Source organism: Muntiacus reevesi, chromosome 6, assembly GCF_963930625.1.
Source record: "Muntiacus reevesi chromosome 6, mMunRee1.1, whole genome shotgun sequence".
Classification (NCBI taxonomy): Eukaryota; Metazoa; Chordata; class Mammalia; order Artiodactyla; family Cervidae; genus Muntiacus; species Muntiacus reevesi.
This window is the reverse complement of record NC_089254.1, coordinates 58,896,303-58,922,430: the sequence shown is the minus strand read 5'-3', so window position 1 is coordinate 58,922,430 and position 26,128 is coordinate 58,896,303. Positions and strand designations below refer to the sequence as shown.

The following is a 26,128-nucleotide window of genomic DNA, read 5'->3' as shown; positions in this document are numbered from 1 at the left end:
GACAGACATATCCATCTTTGCCATATTGCTTCCCAAGTTATTGGATTACCAGCCATTTCTGAATACATCAAGGTAGCTAGCTAGGATATGGAGAAGGCAATGGCACCCCACTCCAGTACTCTTGCCTGGAAAATCCCATGGATGGAGGAGCCTGGTAGGCTGCAGTCCCTGGGGTCGCTAAGAGTCAGACACGACTGAGCAACTTCACTTTCACTTTCCCTTTCATGCACTAGAGAAGGAAATGGCAACCCACTCATGTTCTTGCCTGGAGAATCCCAGGGACAGGGGAGCTTGGTGGGCTGCCATCTATGGGGTTGCACAGAGTCAGACATGACTGAAGCGACTTAGCAGCAGCAGCAGCAGTAGGATATGTTAATGATGTTAATTTTTGTTTAATTATTTATGAAAGAAATTTTTCTTCTACATATGATATTAATCTAATCTGAAGAGATTCTGCATTTCCTTATCATTTCATCTACACAGTTAGGATACATAATCTTCCATTTCTTTTAGTTTTAAAAGTAAATTACAGTGCCACCTAGAATTTACTGCAACATTGAATAAAGCATGTTTTATTTAAAAAAATTACTAAGTATTACCACTTCCTAGGCACTGTGTTAGGAGGAACTGTGGATTTGGAATGGAATAAGATACAGGTCCAGTCTGAAAGGACACAGTGCAGTACAAGTCATATTAAATGTGCGGAATTTAGGAGTGATAGGAATGTGGACAGTGGGGACAGTTCACTCTGCCAAGGGGAAGGCAGTTAGGAAAGTCTTCACAGAGGAGTTGACATTTGAGTTAAACTACATCTTGAAATAAAAACTGATCAAGAAAGTATACTCCAGGAAAATGAAAAAATAATCAGTAAAGAGAAGAAACAAGATTCTCCACAACAAATATTAAATTGTCAAAGTGAACTTTAGTTTATTTTTATTATTTTTTTGCTTTTGGCTATTATATTCCATCTCTCATTGGCACTCAAATCAGGGTTTATAAATATGTGGTATCTATGCTGTCACTATCCCACCTCTCATACCCACCATGGCAATTACCTCTAACTGAACACAAAATTCTTTCCTCAGAGTCTACTCAACACTAAGTTCCATGACTAATAAAGTATCAATAGAAACAGTCAATCGTTATTAATAAAAGAGTGTATATGAAAGAAACTTGCTTACCATTTCTAATTCAATTGGGCAGAAACATGGGAAGAATGGACATCCAGATGTAAGGTAGGGAGGCCTGCATTTTTTAAAGGTCCAAATCTTAGGACTCCTCCCAGATTGATTAAATTCTAATTTGTGGAGATGGGGGAAAGGCTTCAGTAATTTTCAAGTTTCACAAATAATTTCCAATGTATTGACAAGTTTGAGGATGACTGCCATATAGAGTCTGTGTTAGAAAAAGTCAAATTCATCACAGATTTAAAAGAGCTGGGAGGATTACTGAATTACAACTCCTAGGAAGAGAATGTTCTAGGGCAAGAGGGAGGTCTCTGAATCTGGACTCTGGTATAAGGAGATACCAAGAGTGAAGATCCAGGGGGACAGGGCCAGAGATGTGGGCTGTGTCTATAAAGTTGAGCCTGCAGGTATCTTTTTTTAAAGATCAGCTTTTATGGTCTGATGCCAAATCTTAGAAATTGTCACTTCTTATTTTCCTTTTTTTTTAAGAAATGAGTAAGCACTAAAGCTTTAAGAGCAGTCAGCATCACAGCTGAATGAGCTGAATTTTGCTACATTAAACTTTCTTTCAAGGTATTAAATGTGCATATGGGGGAGCCCAGATACTTAAAAAAATCAAGGAAATTACATTATGCTGAATTTAAAAGAACATGCCTGCGTAAACAGAATACTCCATAGTGCTACTATTTATTTGAAAGTTCTTTTGACAACTCATTGTTTATTTAAAGTAATTAGAATTTTAGGCTAGGTAAAAAGAGTATAGAAAGCATTGCTTTGAAAGCAGAGCCAATATCAATACCATCTGAATCTCTTACCTTTAATTATAGTACAATGACTCAAAATCTTAAGAGAGAAAGTCTTCAACTCTCAAGTTCATTCAGAATTTTAAAATCGCTCTCATGGGAGGACAGGTAAGATGAAAGAGTTTTCAAGACTTTTCTACACCTTAATGTCCTTTTTAACGTTGTATGTAAAAGCGTGTTTGTACTGATACAGTACTGTGAAATAAAGATCAAGTATGTAATGAAGTTCATCCTCTTTTTCTGCACAGGTAACAATTTTACTGATTTAAATTAGAAACTTCTAGTTGTGGGGAAGGAGAATGGGAAGGCAGAAGAGAGAAAACAGGTGATCTGTGGACCACAGCTGATCCTTAACTGCTCCCTCATAGAGAGAGAAGACTGAGGATTTCTGGAGCCAAACAAAAGTAATGAAGTGGAAAATGAAGTTTTAAAATTCACACACATCACTGAATTTATCTATTTTCTTTTAGGCAACGTAATTTTACAAAAGTAAATTTGATCTCACATGACTTCACTCTTTTTCAATCTCTGAACTGAAAAGAAACAGGTCTAAACCTAGGCTATAGTATACAAGTTCAAAATACTTAAATGGTCCGTACTACCTGTTCAGCACAGTGCAAGTGAGCTATATTAATGTCTGATTAAAAATTACCTTATCTGTTCTTGGTTAAAAAGCACATTATCTGTTCTTTGCTCCTTGCCAGTTCCACTGAAGCATGCTCCCTAAGAGACAAAGAAAGAACTTCATAAAATTCAGTTCCCAATATAGGGACCCTCTAGCCTATCCTGGTGGGATAAGTACTGTCAGGAATGAAGCGCCCCCCCTAGAGGCCAGTATTCCAGACAGTCTCTTCCCATCCATTAGAACAGCTTTTCTCAAGAATACTCCCTGCAGGAACAGCATAGCATTACCTGAGAACTAGTTTTAGAACGCAAATTCTGGGGTCCTATCTGGCTTACTACTTTGGGGCTACTATAACAAGATACCACAAACTCGGTGTCTTAAAAAGAACAGAAATTTATTTCTTACAGAGGCTGGAAGTCTAAGATAAGGTGCCAGCTGATTCAGTATTTGGTGGGAGCCTACTTCCTAGTTCATAGATTGCATCTTATAGCTGTGATTTCACATGGAGGAGGCAGCAAGGGAGTTTTCTTGGGCCTCTTTCATAAGGGCACTAATCCCATTTATGAGAGCTCCATCCTCACGACCTAATCACCCCAAGTGCCCCACCTCCTAGTATTATCACCTTGGGGATTAGGGTTTTAACAAGTGAATTCTGGGGACACGAACATTCAGATCATAGCACCACCTTAGGCCAACCTTTGTTATGAATCAGAAACTTTTGTGGTGAGGTGCAGTAGTCTATTTTAACAAGCCCTCCAGCTGATTCTGATTCTCACACTATCTTTGAGAATCACTCTTCTCAAACATGTGAGAGAATGAAGGTATTACTGTGTAAAAACTTACAGAGGCATGAATTAAGCTAACCTGTCTTGCCTCCTAGCAGATTAAAAAAAAAAAAAAAAAAAAAACTAAGTTGATGCTTTTATCAAACTAATACAAGGAGTTATAATCTAGAAAATGTCATGAGGCCAAACTGTGGTTTAATGTATGAAAAGAAGCTTTCAGCAACTCTGGAATTACCCTGAAAATATGACTTTAAAAAATGATTGTGTCCCTTGACATAAACAATAAAGTAACGTAAGTGTATATAATGCCATTAATACGAGAAGAGTGTGCGGAACCTTAACAGCTATTCCACCTCTGATAAAGAGGTTTGAGTAGCTCCATGGACCTTTAATCCTTCCTCTTTATTCAGGACTGCAATCTGCCACAGACCAGTTCGTGGTTATCTGACTACAGAATGAGGCTAAACATATGTACAGCTAAGAAAGAAAGGAAAATAAGAATTAAAAAAATAAAAAAAACACTCTCCGTATTTTCATGATCTTTTTTATTTAACATACATAGTACATGTAAACAACTGGCATAAAATTCATAAAAATACAATTCCCGTTATGCATTATCAATTTACTCCTGATACATTCTTTCATTTTCTCCTTAGTATCATTGTCCTATTGTAACACTACACTGTTTCAGCTAAGCACTTTTAAGAGGCTTATCTTTTTTTAGGAATACTGTCCCAACTTTTTTTTCTCCTTTCCTAATGTCATAGCAATAGCTATTTTTATCACTGCCCTGCCCATCCTAACCTTCCTCACACTAAAGCAAAAATATTTTTAAATGCTAAAAATGCAAAAAATACTGAGCTCTAATACTGTTTATCATGTATATCGAACCTACTACTACTCTGTGTTGCCATAAAAGATATTTATAACCTTCAGCACCGGCTGCTACAGATGTGACCAAGGCTGAGTGTGCAGCGTAGCCCAGGGCGTCTGTTCTAAACTGACTGGCCTAAAACATAATCACAGCTTGCTGGTGGAGCTACATGAATAAATACTGCTATGAAAGGAGTCTTCTGAAAATAATAATTTTAAAAAAACCCTAATTTGACTACTTTTATCTTTTCCCAGCATATAAGACAGTTATAACACTATTTTAATGTTTTTCCTATGTGGAATTTCAAATAATTACATGTAAACTTACTGGGAAGGGGATTATTTAAAGGTGGGGGAAAATAGAGAATGACTTTAAAAGTAAAATTAAAAAAAAATAGTAACTGCTGGATGTACAAAACACACTTCTGTGAGAAACAGTGGGAAATAAAGCAGAGCACACACTTCTCCTCTCCCACCCATGCTGGCTTTCATCCTCTCAGGCCTCAAGTGCCCACTTCCCTTTTTTCTGCATTGCTGCATCATTGCTTAAATTCTACTCCTAATCCAAACTCCTCAGATGCTTCCTTGTTTTCTAAAACTGGCTAAAGACCAAGACCAAGAAATTAGTCACCCAGTGAGCAAGAAAGAGGGAGGCACCTGAAGTCACTGACCATCTCGGCCAGCAGGAGGCTCCCTGGGAAAGACGGGCTCTGGGGCAGGCTGGGGGCTGCACGTGCCTCCGCCTGGGCTGTCTTGGCAGCTGTCTGTTCTAAGCAAGCTAGTGCTTCCCCCAGACCAGGCTTGTCCTTGGGCTCTGGAGAGAAGGCAGAAAGAGAAGAGCTCTTCAGTGGCTCCCCGGAGCAGGCACCGGAAACCAGCCCCGAGGACTCAGGTCTCAAGGACAATCCACAATGAAGTTAATCTGCCTGCGGTTAATAAAGAGAACACTGTGTAATTAAACGTGTCATCTGCCAGAGTCATGGTTTGCTAAGAACGCTAAATCTTAAAACCATTTCTCAGAACTATAAGGGTTCACTGTTTTGTAGAATCTCATTTCACACAAATTAACTTCTAAGAAACAAAAATTCATACTAGGAATTTAAAGCAGGTTGGAAAAGTTTCAAGATACAAATAAACAGATAACAAAAAAGTAAAGAGGAAGACTGAATATATTAGTCCCTCATACTGAAATGATGGTTTTTGAAACCAAAATTATAACATAAGGTTTAAGGCTTCGTCTTATTAAAGACAGGCAATTTTAAAAGCAAAATATAAAAACTCCATTCATTTATCATTATTTATTTACTGTGTGACCAAAAAACTAGTCATATTTTATGGTATCTTAATAATAAAAGAAAAATTACCATATACTACAGTCTTCCACTATAAATTATATCTACTCACATATACATTAGTTGCTAGATGCATCTGTGGTTGTTCAAAATAGCTTTTCTTAAAACAATTATACATGAAAATTTTTAAGTGGTTTAAAGTTATTAAAATATAAACATTCGAATACTACTAAAAATGAGAAAAATACACAATTGTCATTAAACTTTTTAAACCAAGAATAAGTAATTGATAAGCAATTAAATGAGTAAATAGCACTTATTTGACACAGAATATTGAAAAGAAACAGACAGGCCAACATACACTAACGCCACATGGTAGGCAGTTATAGGAATCTGGTCCTAAGGACTAGGTCCAAGAACTTGGATTTATAACGGGCAGGAAATGCTTTATTAACAAGAGCAACAGAGAACAAAGAATGTGAAGAAGGGAAATAAATTATAGGTCTACATAGCAAATATCCATATCTGCCCCAGCTATTCTTACTGAAATTGATGACATGGGCTGACATGACTGAGGGGCTTACAATAATCACTGAAATGTTCGAAAGACAAGAGCAAAAGGCAGAGAACAAAGCAAGGGGCATTAATAGTCCACAAACTGTAAAATCAGCCCCTACACAGTTGAGAAGTGACTATATTTTCACATCACCCTTGTTATGACCCATCATATTTTTTTATACAGGTAGCTTTGCTCACTTTAGGACAAATATTTAAGTCAAGTACAAGCATATACTCATTTGCATAGCAAATTTTAAGGGGTGCATTGAAATAGTAACCAACTGATAAAAGTATAAGTATTTTTACATTCAGACTGACCAAATAAGACGTTTTCTATTTGAAAACAGTTACCTATAAAAGTTTTGGGAATCTGAATTAAAAACAAGGCATGAGTTATTAGCAAAACATGGAAACCATTACTGGTGGAATTCTCTGTAGGCAGCAGTCACTCCTCTATAACTTCTAAGACTTTGTAAACACTGTTCTGGAATACAGTGGTGAAGTGAGGCTTGGACTCCTTTACTAAGAGGTTACATAAGGGAGGTTTCCCAGCATTAGCAGGATCTTCCACATCCCAGATTTCAGGCATACTACATCCAGGCCTAGAAAAATTAAAGTGTAGATTAAAAAAAAAATCACTGTATGTTACATAATGGAAGATAAAGGAACACACTTTTTATGTTCCTACCCTCATTTCATTTTCCACTTAAATTAGCTTTCTTTAAAAAAAAAAAAACCCTATCACAGTTATTTTTATTTAAGTTACCATAAATCCTTTCTAGAACAAAGTGAACACAGCAAAGGTGATAATAAAGAAAAAGGCATATAATATACGTGAATTAAGGCAGTGGGGTAAGAGATCTCAGTTGAATTCTGCCTCAGTTACTTACCAAAAATGTGGTGTTGGGTAGTTCACTCAATGTCACTCTCCGCACTGGTAAAATGGGACATACCCATGACGTAAGCGACTAAGGGGAAGATTGTACCAGCATGATGCCCAACACAAAGTAAGAGGAATACTGATGCAGATTATATACTGCATATACTGATGCAGGAAATTATACAGGATACCTCCAAGAGATCCCTGCTTTAGTTCCATACCACCACAATAAAGCAAATATTACAATAAAGTGAGTACCCAAATTTTTTAGTTGTATTGTCAAGTGCATGCAAACGTTTTGTTTATGCTGAATTCTATTAAGTGTGTAATAGAATTACATATCTTAATTTAAAAATTCTTTAATGCTAAAAAGTATGTTAACCATCATCTGAGTCTTCAGTGAAAGGCTTCATAATCTTTTCGCTGATGGAGGGTCTTGCCTCAATGTTGATGGCTACTGATCAATCAGGGTGATGGTTGCAGATAGTTGGGGTGGCTATGAAAATTTCTTAAAATAAGACAATATAATGATGCTTGCCACCTTAATGGACTCTTTCTTTCATGAACGATTTCTCTGTAGCACACAATGCTGTTTTTAGCATTTTACCCACAGTAGAATTTCTTTCAAAATTGGAATCAATATTCTCAAACCCTGCCGCTGCTTTATCAACTAAATTTATGTAATATTCTAAATCCTTTGTTGTTATTTTAACAGTCTTCACAGCATCTTCACCAGGAGCAGAGTCTATCTCAAAAAACTACTTTCTGTGCTCATCCATAAGAAGTAACTTCTCATCTGCTAGTTTCATCATGAGATGGTAGCAATTCAGTTACATCTTCAGGCTCTACTTCTAAAGCTAATTGTCTTGCTACTTCCACCACATCTGCAGTCCCTTACTCCACCGCAGTCTTAAACCCCTCAAAGTCATCCAGGAGGGGTGGAGTCAGCTTCTCCCAAGCTCCTGCTAACTCTGAGACTTTGACCTCTTCCCAGGAATCCTTCTCAAAAAAGTTTTCAATTGACTGTGCCCAGATACAACAGAAGAATACTGGCTATGGCAGCTATAGCCTTACAAAGTGTATTTCTTAAATTACAAGACATTGAAATGGAAATTAGTTGAACTATGGGGCTGCAGAATGGATGCTGCGTTAGAAAGCATGAAAACAACATTAATCTCACTGTACATTCGTTCAAGCTTTTGGGTGATCAGGTGCATTGTCAACGAGCAGTCATATTTTGAAATGAATTTTTTTCCCCTTAGTAACAGCTTATCATAGTCAGAAACCATATTGTAAACAGTTGTGCTGTCATCCAGGCTTGAAGCACAGGCAAAGTAGGTTTATCATAGTTCAGTAGGGCCCTAGGGTTTTCAGAATGATAAATGGAGCACTGGCTTCAGCTTCAAGTCACCAGCGGCCTTAGCCTCTAATAAGAGAGATCAAGCTCCAGGAGTTGGGTACCAACAGGGAAGCATGGCGTGCTACAGTCCATGGGGTCGCAAAGAGTTGGATACAACTGAGAACTGAACTAACTAAAGGGAGACAGCCCATTCTTCGAAGATCTGAAGCCAGGTACTGACTTGTCCTCTCTAGTTATGGAAGCCTAGATGGCATCTTCTTCCAATAGAAGGCTGTTTCATCACTGAAAATCTGTTGCTTAGTGTAGCCAGCTTCAATAATGATCTTAGCTAGACCTGAATAATTTGCTCCAGCTTCTACATCAGCACTTGCTGCTTCACCTTGTACTCTGATATTATGGAGATGGATTTTTCCCTTAAACCTCATGAACCAACCTCTGCTGGTTTCAAACTTTACCACTGTGGCTTCCTCACCTTCTCAACCTTTACAGAACTAAAGAGAGCTATGGCCTCGCTCTGAATTAGTCGTTGGCTTAAGGGGATGTTGTGGCTGGCTTGATCTTTCATCCAGACCACTAAAACTTTCTCCATATTAGCAATAAGGCTGTTTCACTTTCTTATAATTCATGTACTAACTGGTATAGCACTTTCTTTCAAAAACTTTTCCTTTGTATTCACCATGTGGCTAACTGTTTGGCACAAGAGGCATAGCTTTTGACCCATCTTGACCTTGGATATGCCTTCCTTACTAAATTTAGTCATTTATAATTTTTGTCTCAAAGTGAGAGACATGCAACTTTCCTTTCACTTGAACACTTAGAAGCCACTGAAAAATTATTAATTGGCCTGTGTTTCACAGAACAGGGAGGCCCAAGGAGAAGGAGAGAGATAGGGGAACAGCTGGTTGGTGGAACAGTCAGGACACACACAACATTCACCCATCAAGTTTGCCATCTTACATGGGTACAGTACAAGGTGCCCCAAAACAATTACAATAGTAACAGCAAAGATCACTAGTCACAGGTCACCATGATAAATATAAGAATGAAAAAAGCTGAAATATTTTGAGAATTAGCAAAATGTGACATGAAAGAGATGGGAATACCAGGCCACCTGACCTGCCTCTTGAGAAATCTGTATGCAGGCCAGGAAGCAACAGTTAGAACTGGACATGAAACAACAGACTGGTTCCAAATAGGAAAAGGAGTATGTCAAGGCTGCATATTGTCACCCTGATTATTTAACCTATATGCAGAGTACATCATGAGAAACACTGGGCTGGAGGAAGCACAAGCTGGAATCAAGATTGCCAGGAGAAATATTAGTAACTTCAGATATGCAAATGACACCACCCTTATGGCAGAAAGGGAAGAGGAACTAAAAAGCCTCTTGATGAAAGTCAAAGAGGAGAGGGGAAAAGCTGGCTTAAAGCTCAACATTCAGAAAACTAAGATCATGGCATCTGGTCCCATCACTTCATGGCAAATAGATGGGGAAAGAGTGGAAACAGTGGCTGACTTTATTTTGGGGGGCTCCAAAATCACTGCAGACGGTGAGTGCAGCCATGAAATTAAAAGATGCTTACTCCTTGGAAGGAAAGTTATAACCAACTTAGGATACTAAAAAGGAGAGACATTACTTTGCCAACAAAGGTCCATCTAGTCAAGGCTATGGTTTTTCCAGTGGTCATGTATGGATGTGAGAGTTGGACTATAAAGAAAGCTAAGCACCGAAGAATTGATGTTTTTGAACTGTGATGTTGGAGAAGACTCTTGAGAGTCCCTTGGACTGCAAGGAGATCCAACCAGTACATCCTAAAGATCAGTCCTGGGTGTTCATTGGGAGGACTGACGTTGAAGCTGAAACTCCAATACTTTGGCCACCTAATGTGAAGAGCTGACTCATTTGAAAAGACCCTGATGCTGGGAAAGATTGAGGGCAGGTGGAGAAGGGGATGAGATGGTTGGATGGCATCACTGACTCAATGGACATGAGTTTGAGTAGACTCCAGGAGTTGGTGATGGACAGGGAGGCCTGGCGTGCTGCAGTCCATGGCGTTGCAAAGAGTCAGACATGACTGAGCAACTAAACTGAACTGAATTGACATGGAAACACAAGGTGACACTTTATTATTTACCAAATCCATTCTTACCTCCACTAAACAGTAACTGATATATTATTTTCAAATCTATTATGTTACCTGTTTTACAATCACCAACATATTAATAATAACTGATTCAGGAAAGTGTAAGAAGTAGATGAGCGAATGCAAGAACTATCTGGTGAAAGGCTTTGATTATAAAGGACATTTGTCTCCTTAAAATGGAGAGAGTTGGGGACATTCTTTAATCAAGTTATCAAACTTACCATCACCAATAACAGAACAAAGTGACAGGTATCTCCCAAAGTGACATAATGGAAAGTACACAACACCATCTATGCAGTGTTCTTGCCAAATTTTTTTTCTCATTTATGTTTATTAGTTGGAGGCTAATTATTTTACAATACTGTAGTGGGTTTTGTCATACATTGACATGAATCAGCCATGGATTTACATGTATTCCCCATTCCGATCTCCCCTCCCACCTCCCTCTCTGCCCGATCCCTCTGGGTCTTCCCAGTGCACCAGGCCCGAGCACTTGTCTCATGCATCCCACCTGGGCTGGTGATCTGTTTCACCATAGATAATATACATGTTTCGATGCTGTTCTCTCAAAACATCCCACCCTTGCCTTCTCCCACAGAGTCCCAAAGTCTGTTCTGTACATCTGTTTCTCTTTTTCTGTTTGCATATAGGGTTATCATTACCATCTTCCTAAATTCCATATATATGTGTTAGTATGCTGTAACGTTCTTTATCTTTCTGGCTTACTTCACTCTGTATAATGGGTTCCAGTTTCATCCATTTCATTAGACCTGATTCAAATGAATTCTTTTAAATGGCTGAGTAATATTCCATGGTGTATATGTACCACAGCTTCCTTATCCATTCGTCTGCTGATGGGCATCTAGGTTGCTTCCATGTCCTGGCTACTATAAACAGTGCTGTGATGAACATTGGGGTGCACGTGTCTCTTTCAGATCTGGTTTCCTCAGTGTGTATGCCCAGAAGTGGGATTGCTGGGTCATATGGCAGTTCTATTTCCAGTTTTTAAAGAAATCGCCACACTGTTCTCTATAGCGGCTGTACTAGCTGGCATTCCCACCAGCAGTGTAAGAGGGTTCCCTTTTCTCCACACCCTCTCCAGCATTTATTGCTTGTAGACTTTTGGATAGCAGCCATCCTGCCTGGCGTGTAATGGTACCTCACTGTGGTTTTGATTTGCATTCTCTGATGATGAGTGATGTTGAGCATCTTTTCATGTGTTTGTTAGCCATCCGTATGTCTTCTTTGGAGAAATGTCTGTTTAGTTCTTTGGCCTATTTTTTGATTGGGTCATTTATTTTTCTGGAATTGAGCTGCAGGAGTTGCTTGTATATTTTTGAGATTAATCCTTTGTCTGTTGCTTCATTTGCTACTATTTTCTCCCAATCTGAGGGCTGTCTTTTCACCTTACTTATAGTTTCCTTTGTTGTGCAAAAGCTTTTAAGTTTCATTAGGTCCCATTTGTTTATTTTTGCTTTTATTTCCAATATTCTGGGAGATGGATCATAGAGGATCCTGCTGTGATTTATGTCAGAGAGTGTTTTGCCTATGTTCTCCTCTAGGAGTTTTATAGTTTCTGTTCTTACATTTAGATCTTTAATCCATTTTGAGTTTATTTTTGTGTATGGTGTTAGGAGCAGAAAAAGAAGTAAAAGGAATCCAGATAGGAAAAGAAGAAGTGAAATTCTTGCTGTTTGCAGATGACATGATCCTCTACATAGAAAACCCTAAAGACTCTACCAGAAAATTACTAGAGCTAATCAATGAATATAGTAAAGTTACAGGAAATAAAAAAAACACACAGAAATCCCTTGCATTCCTATACACTAACAATGACAAAACAGAAAGAGAAATTAAGGAAACAATACCATTCACCATTTCAACAAAAAGAATAAAATATTTAGGAGTATATCTACCTAAAGAAACAAAAGACCTATACATAGAAAACTATAAAACACTGATGAAAGAAATCAAAGAGGACACAAACAGATGGAGAAACATACCGTGTTCATGGATTGGAAGAATCAATATTGTCAAAATGGCTATACTACCCAAAGCAATCTATAGATTCAATGCAATCCCTATTAAGCTACCAATGGTATTTTTCACAGAACTAGAACAAATAATTTCACATTTTGTATGGAAATACAAAAAACCTCGAATAGCCAAAGCAATCTTGAGAAAGAAGAATGGAACTGGAGGAATCAACCTGCCTGACTTCAGACTCTACTACAAAGCCACAGTCATCAAGAGAGTATGGTACTGGCACAAAGACAGAAGTATAGATCAATGGAACAGAATAGAAAGCCCAGAGATAAATCCACGAACCTATGGACACCTTATCTTCGACAAAGGAGGCAAGGATATACAATGGAAAAAAGACAACCTCTTTAACACGTGGTGCTGAGAAAACTGGTCAACCACTTGTAAAAGAATGAAACTAGAACACCTTCTTGCCAAATTTTGCCAGACTGAATCTAATAATGTGGAATAAGTTAGACAAATTCAAATGTGGACATTCTTGCAAGAGAACTGGCCTGGACTCTTCCAAATATCAATCAAAAACAAAAAAAGTGAAAGGGACTTCACAAATTTTACATTCTTAAAATGTTAAAAAACAGAAAAACCAAGAAAAAATTATAGAGATTTGACAATATCTTGTGTTTTATCAGAGTTGTTTCACTTTTCTTTATAAGAGAAAATACCATTTCCAACAAGTCCCTTTAATTCCCAGTGGCAGTCCCATGACCCCACTCTTTACCATGAGGCAAGCACTAGATAGGAATGCACATGCTTTCTCTTTTTCAATAACATCTTAATTTAAAGGGAACCTTCACTCAAAAGGTGTCAAAATATGAACCTATCAAAATAAATAAGTAGAAGCCACTGTCACCTCCAATGCCCTTCCTCAGAGGTGCTTCTTTAAACAATCTAGCATGCATTCTGCTCGACCTTTCTTATTCACGTTCAGACATACAAGCACACAAAAACATAGGCACAGACATTAATATTCACAGGTGCTCCTGGGTTGCTTTTACAAAGCTGAGATAAACCCGGGCCTCCTCATTTAGCAATTAAAAGTGGTCACAGTCTCATTTCACAAAGACCTACTTTATTCTTTTTCATAGGTGTAGTACTTTTATGTATTATTTAATCACTCTTTCATGGATAGATATCTTAATTGTTTCTCATTTTTGTAATTATAAAACAATGCTGATATAAATAATTTTGTGCCTTTATCTTTCTAAAAGCTAAGCTTCTGTTTCTAGAAGCAGTGCTATCACCATGTCAAAACGCTATTCAACTTTCACTATGCCTCTATCAAGATCTTCCAAAAAGGTATTACCAGTGAGTGTTTCCACAAAAGAGTGTTCAGTGCACACTTTTCTTCACACCCTCGCTGATATGAGATTCTATTAACCTATGAAAAAATGACTGGGCTTGGGTTTTCTATCTTTTAATTTTCTCACACATACCAAGGCCAAACTGTTATTATACTGCAGGCCAATGATAGTAGAGAGTGAACACACATGAAGCACCAGCTACTGCGTTCAACTGCTTTCAGGAAAAGAAGAGGGCAAGGAGCCGCCTTTGTGAGTTCTAAGTATAATATCCTTCAGTCCTTGTCTGGGTTTTCTAAAGTTTCCTGAGGCCAGTCAGCTATGTCTTTAAAACAGCATTAGTGAAATCTCAAAAATTTTCTTCTGAATTAATGTATTTTAATTTTATGTCAACTCTATTATGGGAATTAATGAGAAAGAGCAGAGAACGGACAATAAAAAAGGAACTAATTAAAAACTGAATCTATAACTTGTATTTGAGTATATTTTCTTACTTGTTATTTGAACACAGGGTATCAAGTATTTCAAGAATAATCAAGCACACAATTAAGCCACTTTGTAAATGACAGTACATATATATAGTGCCCACCATGGCAGATATTAGTTTAAGCTTCAGGTGGATATTAGTCCCTCTTCCTTTTCTCCTCCTATACTATTTCCCTATTTGCTCCCCCTGTTTGGGCATATTTTTCTTTTCCAATCACATACAACTGCCTTAGGCTGGCATGATAGAATTGGAGAGTCAGGGCCAAGGCAGTAAGGAAGGTTCCAATTCTGGTTGACAGCTCTGGCCAGAAACTGAGTTCTTCCTACTGTGAAAGTAAGAGTACTGAGTATTAGTCCTTCTCCCCTTTCCTCTTCTGAGCCCTCCATTTGCTTCTCTGTCAGAACAGAGAGCACAGCTGTGTTTTGTTTCAAGCTTTGAGCAGAGTGCACCTGCCTAAGATTTCCTGATACTTATAATCCTGTAGAAGATGGAGAGTGTCATTACTGAGGGGGAAACCAGATGAGAGGAAGCCACTTCCTCTTTCTCCTCTCTCTCCACTCCTGCCGCCCCAAACAAAACTAGGGCAATCAGTGCAACTGGGGAAACCCAGCACAAACCTCCACCCCACCCAACTCTCAGCCTTGTGCCTGGAGGTGAGCTCCAAATGAAGATGATCAGAAGTCAGTTAATTCACTGCTGACTTTGTGCAGTGGGCGAGATTTATTGCCATACTTCCTAAATTTGTCTTTTGATCCTTTCTTGTATACAAAAACCAGTGCTCTGCCCATCAGAACATGAGACTACTACATCTTACAGGTCCATCAACATCTTAGAATAAAGAATGCCAGCCTCTGCAATTTTCACATATTCAAATATGCATGGATCTAGGGGAAAATGAAGACTCTTGAATCAAGGTTCATCACTTGCGTGGGGAAGAGAGCTCACAAAGCAATTTTTATGTTCCAGTAACTTGCAGGTGTTTCAGGTTGGCATCACTGAACTTGAGAGTCAGAAAGTAAACCCTGAGACAGTCAAGATCCCAATGCTGGGAGAAATCTCTGCCAAGAAGCGGAGTCCTTCTGACTGTAAATGTCAGGCCGACATTCATTTATTACAATGTCTTCATCCAACTGTTATGAGAGATGCTTACAACTTTTTGTCCTAAATTTATATAACAAAGTTAAAGGTTATGTATATAAGTTTAATACATATCCTTATGTTCATAAAGACATGGAGCATTTTCTCAATTATGACTCAGTAACATTTTCTGTAGATCTTGATTAAATTCCAGTCACTTGGGATATATTCACTGGAAAATCATTCAACAATAAACAATTATTTGAGTTTCCTTGTGGGCAACACTTGATAGATACTGCCTCAGAACTATTTTTACTCCTGAGTCAATATCTAATCATTTTATCTTAACACCCTTCGTGTATCACTGAAACACATGGTGAATGAGATTGATTAAGCCACAGATACAGCAATCTCCTGAAGATTTCTGTTTACGTGAAGAGTAATGAAAATTTAAAAAAAAATAATAGTGTTCCATAAAATATCCTTGATTTCTGATAAAAACTACTTTCTATGTTCCTTATGGGATGATGCTTCAGTATTTTAATAGCAAGCTATCATTTGCTATTAAGTCACCCAAGTGCAACATTTCTAAATAGTCTACTTTAGAATTCACATTTGCTTTTAAAATCTTACCAATTCTTATTGCTCTAACCTGCTTAGTGAACTTCTCTGTGAAAATAGAAAAAATTTAAAATATAAACCCGGGAGAATAGGGGTTGTTGTAATGTTAATCATTTTGCCACTCAAATAAGATACAAACAGTAAGATAGAAGCTTCACTCTAAGTCAGAAGTTCCCCAACCTTTTTGGCACCAGGGACCAGTTTCATGGAAGATAATTGTTCCACAGAAGTGGGACAAAGGAGGGTTTCAGAATGATTCAAGTGCATTACACTTATTGTGTACTTTACTTCTATTATTACAAAGCTCCAACTCAGATCATCAGGCATTAGGCCCAGACGTTGGGGGATCCCTGCTCTCAGGTGAAGCTGGGAGAGGGGCCCCTCTGTCCCAGGATATAAGTTGCAGAGATGCGGCATGGACAAAGCTGCTGGACTTCATTACAGTGAGATTCTCCACTACTTGATTTCAACTCTACAAGTCTTTTGAAAGAAAATACATCCAACTTTAAATTAGAGTTTTTCAAAAAAACATCAAAGGCAAGTATGAACAATTTGGGAAATTATCAATAAGTACACATGCAAAGGTAATGTGCACATGCAAATCATTATAAATTAAATCGATATTTACAATGATATGAAAAGAAAAAAAACTCCAAATAATTATCAGAAAGGTTTTTCAAACTTATACTTTGCTAAATATTATATATGTTTCACACATATAACTAGTAAAGCACTTGCCATGAGACTGAATTAACTTTAATGTCTTATGAATATAAAGTACTGTTGCTGAGTACTCACTTGGATCTTCTTATACACCATGATTCTTCCAGAATGTAGTAATTCACTTGTAATTTTATCAATTCTCGCTTCACTTCTTCAGCTGCTTTTCGACTATACATTGAATATACTATTTTCGTTCTGGCTCTTTAAAGGAAAAAAATTGGGCAGAAGATTTTCAAGATCAAAAGAATGCAATCAACCTATTTGGACAGAAGTAGTGAACGGAACTAGAAGAAAGACTCTATAGAAAAATCAGGTCAAGAGAACATTCTTCACAAGAGGTCCTGGCTCAGGTGCTTTGGGGAGGCCAACCAAAACAGGCACAAGTAGCACAAGAGTCCAGAGAGAAAAAGGTCAGTTTAATGAATCCCTTCATCTCCAAACTTACTCTTTTGGTTTGTTTGATTGCTTGTTTTAAATTTTCCATCACTCTATCACAGTAAGAGTACGAGCTACACAAAGACAACTACAGGACTACTTTAAAGGTTTGTTGTTAACTTCAAAGGTACGACAGTCTTAACTTTGCTAACCAACAATTAATATTAAATGGCTCTCCATTTTATTCAAAATTAAAACAAAAAACTAAATTTATTCAACACAATTGCCCTAGAAATTAGTTTGCTAAAATTGATTTTTTAATGAAAAAGCTTTTTATTTATAAAAAGCATGTCCCACTGTTACACAAGATAACATATATTAATAAGATTCACCAATCACTTAGAAAATGACTAGCGGACCAACCTAGAAATTATATGAAAATTTAATCTTTTTCCTTTTCAGAAAGAACACGGGCTTCCCTGGTGGCTCAGACAGTAAAGAATCTGCCTGCAATGTTGGGAGACCCAGGTTCGATCCCTGAGTTGGGAAGATCCTCTGGAGAAGGAAATGGCAACCCACTTCAATATTCTTGCCTAGAGAATTCCATGGATAGAGAAGCCTAGTGGGCTACAGTCCATGGGGTCTCAAAGAGTTGGACATGACTGAGCACCAAACATTTTCAAAGAAAACACAACATTCTAACTTATGAAAAAATAGTAGAAACAAAAAACATGATCATTCCAGTAGGGCTATATTGGTGAAAATTAGAGAATAAAAAATAAAACCTATCCTTGAATTAGATTCCATTTCAACTGACTCCTCAGAAATCAAGAAAAATATCCTATGAGAAAACCTTAATAAAAACTATAAGCTAATGAATTTTCTGGAGGAACTTAAAAGTGATGATAACTAATAAGGACCTGGGTGTTTTGGAGCCCTGTATAACACAGACACTGTGTGATTTCTTTTTGCTGCCAAGGAGAGAAGAGAACCCCAAAGACTATAGCTTTATTGTCCTATGGGGCCTTAACAGTTTATACTGAACTTAACCATGTTATCTCAGTATTCTATGTCCCCAATCTCTATATACTCCAGCTCACCATATCCTTTTTGAAACACTTCTTGTTATGCTGCTGGTTCCCTCACTCATTTTGCATTTGTATGAAAAACTTGTTTTCAACAATGTGATAATTGTGTACTAACCTTAAACCTGCATCTTCATAATGTGGATGATTCACAATGGGCCGAAGTGCGGAGAGTTTAACACTTGCCATTGTGGGCATGGCACCTGCAAACACTGCATCTGCAAAGCAGGAACCAAGGTCTTAGGAAGACACCTGGGGAACGTGACAAGGAGTCTCCCTCTGGTCAGCTCAGTTATTTCCCAGGTTAAAAAGCTGAGGCCTGAATCGTGACGTAAAGATTCAGTAACAGAACCAGAATGAACTGGGTAGCTGATAAAAGGGTGGTCAGAAACCAAGTCTGGATGAAATATTTTCAAGACAAAGCCTCATCACTGAAGGTTTCTGTTTCTTTTGGCTGTTTGTTTTTAGTGTCTTTTCCTGATTGTAAGAAGTAACACATTGACTAGAGAAGTTTTACAGCACCAAGGAATTCTAGAAGATGATTTAATATTCAGTCACTTGATATTCAGATCACAACAAAAAGTTCCCTTTGGATACATGAATCAAGTATCACATTCCTTGAGTTCATTTCCAGAAGGAATGTGAAGGACTGAGATTAAAAATTAATCAGGAAAATAAGCATACCATAAATCATTTTAAACTGTGCCATGCAAAACTTTGGATATATTTTGAAAAAATTAGAATTTATGGAAAACAGAGAAATAAATTATTAAGAAAATATTTACAACATTTCTTTTGCAAATTTCATAAGCAAGATTAACATCTCTCTCTTCTGGATAATCGAGAAACAGGGTTTCCTAGAAAGATTAAAACCATTGGAAGTAACATGAGTTGAGGACTGTGTAGTTGTATATAAAACCATAGGGAAAACCACAACTAAATAATAAGACTTTTTTACCTGGTTTAGTACTATATTTAATCCATTCTATAAGTTCTTCCTGTGGCAAATTGCTGAATTCCCCTACAATATTCCACTGGGTTTGTAAATTTGCAGAACCTTGTATTGACATTGCTGCTAACACAGCAAAAACAACAGCACCAGGATGCACTTTGCAAAAGAGCCATCCAAATAGCTGAAATCAAATTAAGAACACATTGACAATGGTTAGTACAAAGCAGCCTGCATCCTGAAATAAGCAAAAGTTCTTTCCAGAGAAGAATACAGTCTCTGCTAGCATCCCAGACACAGGACTAATAATTCGAAGGAAAAGTTCCAGAAACAATAACCTGAGGGGTCAAAAGAATTCTACCATTAGCTTTATATAGGTGGGACATGATTTAAGAAATTCTTCTCTCAATTTGCTCTCTCTACTTCCAGGTTCCAGTAAGGTCAGGCCTACCTAAATAATGTGCCAAACTCAGTGCAAAATAAAAACATGGTTTCCTTGTCTGACAATTTTTAAGAAGTTCAAAGCAGCAAATAGCAATACATCAATCTAGGTGCAGAGTCCTTCTGAGTGTGGGCCCCTGTATAATCACTGCTTTCTGTCAATATCTACATAGTTACCATTCATGAATTTAGCCTGCACTGAATCAGTGTTTATTGTATGCCTAGGACCATTTTAGAAGTTAAATGGATAAAGGATCTGCTTTGACCCTTAACCTTTGGAAAGATTATAACAAAACCATGAAGAACTTCAATTATAACAATTTAAAGAACTATGGGCAATTCAATACAATTTTAGAGCCACTTAATAACAAAGGCTGGGGTAAAATTATCACAGCAGCTATAATACCGACATAACAATCATCTCACCTGTCTTGAGCAGATCAAGGAAGCCATAACGCACATGTGGGGTGTCAAGAAGAGTTTTAGTCTCATAATTAAAACACCAAGGACTGTATATGCTAACAGTTGCAATGCGTGATAAACCAGCTGAAAGACAGAGAACATACTCCTAATATTTAAGAATATATTGTTAAACTGGTGAATATACTAGAAAAATGTACTTTTTCTTAGAAACAATATTTTGATTTCTGAAATAAACAATTCTTAAAATTCACTTTCAAACTTCTCCATTTTACTAGAGGGTTAAAATAATAAAATCCTTAAGCCAAGTGGACCTATAATTCCACTCACAATCAAACCTGGGGTTAACAAAGCCCACACTTCTGAACCAGGTGGAAATATGAAATACAGTGTTAGCAACTATAGTCACCAGGCCATTGCTAAGAAAGAGTGTCAGGGAATGTTTAACAGTAGGATTCCTGTGCGCTGTTTCCTATCTCTCTTGAGCCCTCTGTTCCTTATCAGTCCATGTGGGCGGAGAGGAACAGGCAAGCCTCTCCCAGGAGGGAGATCAAAGAGATGGGATGCTTGCATAGGATTTCCTTCATTAGCTTTTCCATTTGGTGAAAGGGATTATTTACAACCCTCTTTTGATATGGATCGCCTTTTGGCCTTATGGCCTCTATTGCTCCTTGCTTCCTTGGTAACTTGTAAAGTCTGGTCTCTTGATCTTTATCTGAAGAAGCTACCTTGTATTACAGTATATATACTCTTACAGAATTCAATAAAGCACCCTTGGGTGCTTGGGTCCCCATGTTTTTCTTTCTCTCTCTCTCTCTCTCTATTTCTGGCTGATTCCCTGGAAGGCAAAGGCCGGCTGCATAACCCAGGGAATATTAACCTCTTTCCTTCTTTCACTTTCTCATCGTGGACTCTGGACCACCAGGTTTCGGTCCATTAAAGGACCTCAACAAAAGAGGTTCCTAAAAGTCTTCATCACAAGAAAAAAATTTTGAGTAACTATGTATGGTAGCAATTTTAACTAGACTTACTGTGGTGATCAATCCACAAGGTGTGCAAGTTCAAATCATTATGTTGTACATCTGAAACTACCACTATATGTCAATTATACCTCACTTAAAAAGAAACAGGTTGAATCACCAAGAAATGGGAACAGCAACCAGTCACATCTCTGAGGCCTCTGGGCAAGGTGAACAGAGAGGAAAATGATCTCCAATCACATGAAAGATACTCTGCAAAAGTGCCTAAATGGACCCGAGCAATGAACTGCTATTACCCTGACGATGATCAGAACAGACCAAGTGAGTTTCCTAGCTATCTATTTTAACAAATGAATGGTCATGTCTGAAGTATTCTCATAAAAACACATACAGGCCTATTTTGAAGATGATTAGTGACTTACCAATAAAGTCAGAAAATGAACTAGAAAGAAAAGTCCAAGCATATGCAAACATTAAAACAAGGCACATTTTGGTAATATTAAGTCTTTACCTCTCCATGATCAAACTGGTGTTTTCTGAAATAGAAAAAGAAATACTACCATTGAATCACCATTGAAGCACTTCAATCATGTGCAGTTTTACCTGACAAATATGAGTTTTACAACTTCTACAATATTCCCTCAGGACACATACGTGTAAACCAAAAGAACTAAAAGTTATAAACCAAACTAGTGCTACAGTCTTTTAAAACAGTTTATTTTGCACATCCCACATATCTGACTACATGGGTATTTTTAGGCCAACAGGACTCGCTGGCTGCCATGTATCACATACCTCACAGGTAACATCCTGACAAAGCAGGGAGTGGAAAGAAACTCTGAAGCCCTCACAGTCCCATAGCCCTACTTCCTGTCCCCAGCGGCCCCTCGGCTCCCACGTAAACTATAACTGCCACAGAGACAATATAGGAAGCCACACACAAGACTTTTGTACAGCAGCAGTTCTGAAACAAAAAATTGCCACAAAATGCCACCTTTAGTTTTGTTTGGTGGTTTTAGTTTCCTAAGAAAGGATACATCTTTATAGGCCCATCCTCCCCACATCTCACTCCGGTCCCCTTCCCAGCGCCCCAACCCTGTGTTGAGTCTCATCACAGCACTGAGAGCAAATTTCAAAAATGGGAATCCAGATATGCCATTCTTAAGACTTTCTAGTTGGCTGTGGGGTTTTTTGTTTTTGGTAATTACACAAAGTCTTCTTTAGATGGTCCCCATCTTTCACCCCTGAAACTCACCTTCTACCATGTTCCCTCTTGACCAACTGTGCTCCGTTACACTAGACTCATTTTACGCCTTAAAACATCAGACAGCTCCTTTGACTTCCATATTCAGTGCCTCCCACCTTGATCACTCACACTCTATTTCCCTGTTTTATCTTCTCATAGAAAATAAAATGTTCACTTATAGGTTTACTTGATTATCCTCTGACTCTCCCTACTGAAAAGAATCCTTCAGGAGGACAGAGTACAAATCCATCCATTCACTCAATTTCACTGAACACTGAAGATACAGCAGTATATAAGATGGGGAGGAAAAAACTGTGCCCCAGAGTTTACATATAAGATGAAGGAGACAAATAGAAAGCAAAACATTCCATGGCAATAAATACTGTGCAGAAAAAAGGAAACCAGGGAAAAGATGCAGGGAGTACTGGGTGTCCAGGGTGGTATATATTAATCCGTGTGGTCACCAACTGAGTGAACTCTGAGCAAAGCCTTGAGGACCCAAGAATTTGAACCTGAGGATCCCCAATGGAAGAGCACTTCAGTCAGAGAGAACAGGCAAGACAAAGCCTCATGGTAGCAGGCTCCTTGGCAGGCTGACAGTAAAGACGGCATGATTAGAGAAGAGGGAGCCAGGAGGAAAATGAGATGAAGAAGATCCAGCAGAAGTGTGTTGACAGGGAAGCACATTCAGAGGCTTAGTACTGCATTCACAGAATTTGAGATTCTCACCAGACACCCAAATAGAGATGACAAACAGTGAGTCTATGCATAAATCTTAGGTTCAAGGGAGAAGTCTGGATCAGAGATACAAATATGCAACTTGATAACACATGCCTTCTCTATCCTAAACACTGAAATATTTCAAGACCTAGAACAATGCCTAACAAATACAGTTCAATCGTTTTTTTTTTGAATGAATGAACAAATGATTCAATTAATCCCCAATCTAGGTAATCTGGGTAGCATAAAATCTGTTTGGACAATTTGGTTTCAAAATTACTGATATACTAGCAAAGAGTAAATATATTAGGCAAATGAAGGAAGTGAATGGGTCCTCCTTTATTCTTCTTTCATTCCAAGTACAAATTATCCATTACTATTTATTAAGCACCTAGAATGTTAATATGACAATTAACATTACATTAACTCTGATCTTACAACTATTTATTATCCCAACTGACAGCTAAGGAAAGCAAGTCACAGAGCTAGTAAGCAGCAAAGCCAGGTCTATATATTGACTGGTTTCAGAATCAATACATTTTCTACTTCATCATGCTGTCTTTATCTTCCTTGAACCCCGAGGTCACTGAATAAAGGAGACACTGGTACTCACATCTTGAGAATTAAAATGTGTAGCCTACCCCTTCCCTTCTTATATTGGCATATGACTTTGGTACTTAATGCAAAACGAAATGTCAATGTGCCTTTCTCCTTTCCAAAAAGCTCTGATCCTACCTAGATTGAAAGCCCCATGAAGCTCAGTGTTTTTCTATAATTATTTCTATAATTGAGTTATTATTGAAAAGACTCTCTTGTTTCTGTGAAATGTTCCAACTTTCTCTTTCAGATGTATATTATAGTTATAACCTCTAGCCCTTTTCTGAGCTCTTAAAAATTTTTCATCTCAATTGAAGATAAATTTTGGCTTTATGTACTAGAAGCTTTTTCCTTTTCCCCAGCTCTCAAAGGTGTCAGGTAGAAGCAAGGGTACAGTTACAATAAATTGCTTCTAAATGAGAACAAGGATTGTCTCAAGAGTGCATGCAGTAATTTATCACTGGGTGTAGGTTAAAGAACAATATATAAGGCTCTGTGTGTTATAAAAGAAAATATATAGACACACAAATTCAACAATCTCTACTGCCCCTGAAGAAATCCCACAAAAGAATGAAACTAGAATTAAAACTTCCTTTACTCCATCCTCTAATCTCATTCCCTACTAATAATTACAAGTTTTATCTTTCCACATCCCTCCTATGTACAAATAAACATATAAAATCTTCATATTTAAAATAAGAGTATAATCATCCTTTATATGTTTTATAATTTTTAATTCAAGGGTGTATGATGAAATATCTCTGTAAAGAATTCTACTTTCTGACGGGGTCATAATTAAACCAATCCTGTACTACTGAATACTTTGGTTGTTTTCATTTTCACATTATACACACCACCACCTCTGCATTTTTATGAGAGTTTTTAGGGGACACATTTGCACTGGTGAAACTGCTGGGTTAAAGGACAGGCCCACCATACGTTTTGCTTTATTGCCCAACTGCCCTTCCATCCTTGCAAGCACTGGATTAATTTTTACAAACCTGACAAGTAAAAAGGTTTCCACGTTATCATGGGACTGAGCACTTTTTCATGTATCTATTTACTCATGCACAAGTCTTTATCACTTAACTACTATTCTTTCCTCAGATGCCAGGCACTGCATATAAACTGCTGAATTGAACAGAAACGGCCATCCCCCCTTTCAGGAGATACAGGCAACAACACAGCAGTTTGTAAACACATGGTGATAAATGCTGAGAGAAAGAGAAAGGGTGTGATGGTGGAAAGTAACAAGCCAGGAGACACGGGATCTACTCAGCGATGATCGGCAGAAAAGGCTTCTGATAGGAGGTGACATTTAAGCAAGCATTAGAGAACTGAGTCATGCCAAGACAGGCTGTGGGAAGCAGGGGCACAATTACAGGCTTAGGGCGCAACCACTGCAAGGGCAGGAAACCGATGTTCATGGTCAAAGAGCACAAAAGAGATGAGTGGGACATGAGGGTAGTGGGAAAGGGAAAATGGGAACGCGGTTTCTCAACTGCCTGTGTGTACCTTTCACTCACTTTTCAAATGGGTTTTTAGCATTTTTCTTGTTAATTTATAGAAGTTCTTTATGTGTGATGGTCATTATTACCTTGTTATGATCTGCAAATATTTCTCCCAAGTTGTACTTGCTTTGAATAATGTTTACAGTATTTTACCAAAGAATTTATCTGGTCAACCATATCAACCATTCCTTCTAGCTTATCGGTTTTATGCCATTCTTAACAAGGCCTCTAACCCTAACATTATAATAAACTCTCGGTTTATTTGAGAATTTAATTTTTCTTTATATTTAAATCTTTGATCCATCTGGAATTTACTTTATGTAAAAAGTGAGGTATGAGTCCACTTTTACATTCCCCTCTTTCTCTGTAAAAAGGCTATTCATTGGTCCTAAAACCATTAGCAGAGTAATTTGTTTTACCTGCCAAACTAAAGCACAAAGCTGTGTCCTTCAAGTAGAAGTAAGTGTAGGGCTACTGTCAGAGCAACTGGATGGGACTTAAGAGACAGGCAAGTGATGTGCTTGGCTCTGCTCACAGAGAGAATAAGGATAAAAGCAGAGAAGGGGGATGCCAACAAATGAAACATCAGTTATCAAATGTTGTGTGTACAACACATAACTATAAAATTAATACACTATAAATACCTATTTAATAAACTGGAGGAAGTAACAAAGTCATTAATGCCATATTTACCTTATATGTGTCTGTTGTTTAGTTAAGACAACCCACATGTCACTAATAACCTGCAAATAAATTTTTAAACACTTTATAACAGCTGTATTGGAAAAAAATTTTCAAGTAACATTTTCTAGACTTTCAAACTTTTACTTACTTTAAAATACAGAAGTATGGAGATAAGAAGTAACTCAGAAATAGTAATTATGACAACAAAATCTTACATTTGCATAGTACTTAATCATATCTCTAACCAACCCTGTTCAGATAGGTTTTATTATCATGTTATAAATGAACAACAGGCTCAGAAGGATTAAATGATCTTCCTGAAGGTGGACAACAACTAAGAAGGGTCTTGAAACCTGACCTTTCA

At 37.7% G+C, this 26,128-nt stretch overlaps 1 protein-coding gene across 2 annotated transcripts in view; it reads right to left on the bottom strand.

Moving 5' to 3' along the window:
• Positions 1-3,930: 3,930 nt before the first annotated feature.
• DPY19L1 (dpy-19 like C-mannosyltransferase 1) overlaps positions 3,931-26,128 on the bottom strand; it is a 95,320-nt gene continuing 73,122 nt past the window's right edge. The window contains exons 16-23 of one of the 2 annotated variants that reach the window (XM_065939102.1): positions 25,774-25,823; positions 21,518-21,542; positions 20,033-20,152; positions 19,175-19,349; positions 18,335-18,434; positions 16,832-16,957; positions 6,544-6,725; positions 3,931-5,199 (exon numbers count right to left, since the gene is read on the bottom strand). In XM_065939102.1, coding sequence (XP_065795174.1) covers positions 6,569-6,725; positions 16,832-16,957; positions 18,335-18,434; positions 19,175-19,349; positions 20,033-20,152; positions 21,518-21,542; positions 25,774-25,823 — 753 coding nt within the window. In that variant the 3' untranslated portion in view covers positions 3,931-5,199; positions 6,544-6,568. Of the gene's footprint in view, positions 6,726-16,831; positions 16,958-18,334; positions 18,435-19,174; positions 19,350-20,032; positions 20,153-21,517; positions 21,543-25,773; positions 25,824-26,128 lie in introns of both variants that reach the window. The other variant, XM_065939101.1, reaches the window with a different exon arrangement.